This window comes from Gymnoscopelus braueri, assembly GCF_963280865.1.
Source record: "Gymnoscopelus braueri genome assembly, chromosome: 8".
Classification (NCBI taxonomy): Eukaryota; Metazoa; Chordata; class Actinopteri; order Myctophiformes; family Myctophidae; genus Gymnoscopelus; species Gymnoscopelus braueri.
In genome coordinates, this window is record NC_137609.1 from 33,632,800 (window position 1) to 33,636,844 (window position 4,045).

Here is a 4,045-nt window from a genome sequence, read left to right on the forward strand (position 1 = left end):
ATCCATCTGTATCTTCTTTTACAATGACCTACCATTCATAATCATGTGTTGTTGTGAGGGTGGGGTATGGGTCATGAATGTATGGTTGGATGGTGTTTATATACGCTTCTTATGTGTGGGTGGAGGGTAGGAGGGGGAGGAGGTACAGTACTGTATGTATGTTTGTTGTAGTTGTTGTCTTTTAATGAGAAAATGACTTATAATCCCACATCATTTTATTATTCCATACATGTATTGAAATATATTGAATGTTCTTACAGCATTTTCACGATGGCAAGCGAAATCAGTTTTTGCAACTCACTCATACAGTATACTGTGTTTTACCCAGTATAGATAGATCGATCCTTGTTAATGGTCAGTACCTGATATGATTTATACCAGTACTCATGACCCTTCCAGGGGAGGAAAAATGCCTCATGCTTAGTATGGACCTTGCCAAGTCCATACTTGTTTTTCCCCACATAGACGCCTCTTCCAGGACAGGTCTTGACGGAGTGTGGAGGCACCGAACCATAGGAACCTGCCCTCCACTCCAGGAACGCAAAATTGTCCTTGTTGGCCAGGATCTCGAATTGACTGGAATAGTGCTCGCGGTTTCCCAAAGGGTAGTGACAGTGAGAACCCAGGCTTGGGTTGTAGAACCCAGCATCGCATCGGTATTTACAGACGTAGTCAGTGCGTTTAGCGTAGTCGTTGTAAATGGCCACAGCACCTTTGGGGAGGAAACCGGTCCAAGTCAGCCACTCCAGATTGTGGATTGACATGGAGGTGCGCTGCAATTCTGGGTTCAGCAGGGACAGACAGAGACGACATGGCAGGGTGTTTCATTTGCAATCAAATCCAATTTACCAACATGGAAATAAATCAGAATGAATCTCTCCAAATATAATCCCTTAGAGGGTCATTTACCTCTTCTGTGCCGTGAGCTCCGCCTCACAATGTCCTGCAGGCTGGCAGAGAACAGCCCCAACAGGGATAAGAGCACCAATGCTGACAGCTTCATCTAGGGACAGGCAGAGTTTTTTCATAGTCTTGCAATATACAGTACATATAAGGAAGCTAACCAGAAAGCCAATGTTAGGAAGTTGTTTTTAAATAATGTCAAATGGTAAATGGTAAAAATCCATCTGTCATTGTGGTCTGCACTATACTAATACTTTATATTGAATTTGTCACTATATGCCATGATATGATGCCATCATATAGATGTGTTTTTTATGATATATTTAGTATTGCAATATTATAAACATCTTTACTTAATATTTTATCATAACAAGGGAAGACAATTCAATGCCATCTTTCTATCTCTGTCGGTTACACTGTTAACTGTAAATAAGTAATTACAGAGAAATGTAACAATATTAACTTGTGTCCATTATGTCCATAAATATCGAGCACTTTTAAGTCATATTCTTCGGCTCTAGCGAGCAATTCTATCTCTGGCACACCAAGCACATACCATTCTAATCACAGAGTTATAGAATTCCATTATCATTATACACTGTATCTCTCTCATGGGCCTAATACACAACCCTTGGAGCTAAAAAATACAGGCAGTGCACTCACCGTTACAGCTGTCCCCCAGTGTGTCTACCTCTTGTCAGCAGCAGGTTTATATAGTTGCTTTATGGCCAACCCATAAATCACAGCATGTTACTCTCACTCTCTGTTCTGAGGTGGACCAAACTAACTGGTGGGTTTGTACACACACACACACACACACACACATACACATACACACACACACACACACACACACACACACACACACACACACACACACACACACACACACACACACACACACACACACACACACACACACACACACACACACACACACACACACACACACACACACACACACATGGATGTAAGGTGGATAAGAGAAGGAAACTGACAACAGTAAATAAGTCTGTTGGAGTTTTGCCTAAAGGAGATTGGAAACCACCTCTGTCGTGTTCCATCTGTGAAAATGAAGTTTAATATCTAGTTTGGGTATCTAGTCAACCTACAATGCTCTCATTGTAGGTTGATAAAGTCATGCTATTGCAATACTTTCCTCAAATTTCCGCATTGTCATTTATTGTGCATAAATTATAGATACTCTTCATTGATCCCTGTGTGTCATCACAGCCCGCAGTAAGTGTGAAAAACACGACAGGAACAGCTAAATAACTTAATAACAATAGAAGTACAAAAACACAGTGGTGTAAAGTGACTAAGAACATTTACTCAAGTAGGCCTACTGTACTTAAGTACACTTTTTAGGTATTTGTAGTATTTCCAGTTTTCAGTACTTTTACTTCTACTCCACTACATCTAAGAGGCAAATATTGTACTTTTACTCCACTACAATTATTTGAAAACTTTAGTTACTTGTTACTTAGATTTTGATTATTATTACAAAACATACATTAACAACTTCATCTCTATATACATTTCGGCCATTTGAAAATGGCCGGTCTAAAAGCTCACAATGCCTCACATTGCGACGCATTGTGAGCTTTTAGATCAGCTATTTTCAAAAGATTTTTATACATTTGAAAACTTTTATATTGAGTACTTTTTTACTTTTGGTACTTTAAGTACATTTTGATACCAATACTTTTGTAGTTTTACTCAAGTCAATTTAGAATTCCAGAATTTTACTTGTAACAGAGTATTTTTCTACATTGCAGTATTGATACTTTTACTTAAGCAAAACATTTGAATACTTTTTCCACCACTGCAAAAATTTAATAAAGACAAAAATAAGAATAAAACAGGTACTTAGTGTCACGGTCCGCTCCTCGGGCCGTGGACTTTGATGTTATTATTTAGACCGCCATTGCCCTTATATGGTCGTGGACACTTTAGGCCTGTCACGGTCCGCTCCTCGGGCCGCACACTCTGACTTTATTATTTAGACCTTCCTGCCCTTATAAGGTCTTGGACTTATTAGGCCTTTGTTCTGTTCTGTATGTAGTCTTGTTATTCTGTTACTCTGTTGTTGTTGCCCTGCTTTTGTTCTGTACCTTATTTTGTAGTATTGTTTCCTGTTGTGCCTAGTTACTGTTACCTGTCTTGTCTCACCTCCCTGTTGATTAGTCATGTTCTCCTCCTGTGTCCTCTTAGTCCCTCAGCCTATCCCAGTGTTGATTGTCTGTTGAGTTCACCTGTGTCTTATTATTTCCCTGTCTATTTAAGCCCTGTGTTTGCCACCTGTCCTTGCTTGTTCATTGTATTATGTTGCGTGTTGTTCCATCGTGAGTTCAGTCCCTTGTTTGTATACCTACCTTTTGAGTTATTAAACCCCTTAAACCTACCCGTTATGCCTCCGTCTCTCCTGCTCTTGGGTCCTACATTCCGTCCGGACTCAAACCGTGACAGAATGAACAAGCCATTTGGACCCAGCGGAGAGAGGTTTTTTCAGTTTTTAGTTTCTTGCCAGTCTGTAAGCCAGCCTAGTAGACCAACTGCCATGGCAGACAATCCATGGTCTGCCTCTGCTTCTCTTCGATCCTGCACCTCTGTTGACCCCGCGTTCCCTGAGCCAGCCTTTGTTGAGACGACTTCATTCGTTTGTTGGGTCTCCTTTGGCAATCGTCAGGGGGAACCGGGCGAGGGGGCGTCTTCGTCATCATGGCTTCCCACACCGCCAGCTGCCGAGCTTCCAGGAGCCACCGCTTCCCAGCTCGCCGCTGTCCTGCATCCGGGAGCCTCCGCTGCCCAGCATCCAGGAGCCTCCGCTGCCCAGCATCCAGGAGCCTCTGCTGCTCAGCATCCAGGAGCCTCCGCTGCCCAGCATCCAGGAGCCTCCGCTGCCCAGCATCCAGGAGCCTCCGCTGCCCAGCATCCAGGAGCCTCCGCTGCCCAGCATCCAGGAGCCTCCGCTGCCCAGCATCCAGGAGCCTCCGCTGCTCAGCATCCAGGAGCCTCCGCTGCCCAGCATCCAGGAGCCTCCGCTGCTCAGCATCCAGGAGCCTCCGCTGCCCAGCACTCCGCTGCCCAGCTTACCGCTGCCCAGCATTCCATCGTGGTCCACCGTGGTCCTCCGGTTCTT

General features: G+C 43.7%; 1 protein-coding gene across 1 annotated transcript; it reads right to left on the reverse strand.

The window, feature by feature from the left end:
* Positions 1–320: 320 nt before the first annotated feature.
* Positions 321–1,656, reverse strand: LOC308090789 (natterin-3-like; the record flags this gene model as incomplete). The annotated part of the gene is made up of 3 exons (XM_080436052.1): positions 1,567–1,656; positions 910–1,003; positions 321–751 (listed from the first exon to the last, which is right to left on the reverse strand). Exons 2-3 carry the CDS (start codon positions 1,001–1,003, stop codon positions 321–323), a joined length of 525 nt encoding a protein of 174 aa, XP_080292178.1. The 5' UTR covers positions 1,567–1,656.
* Positions 1,657–4,045: the final 2,389 nt, after the last annotated feature.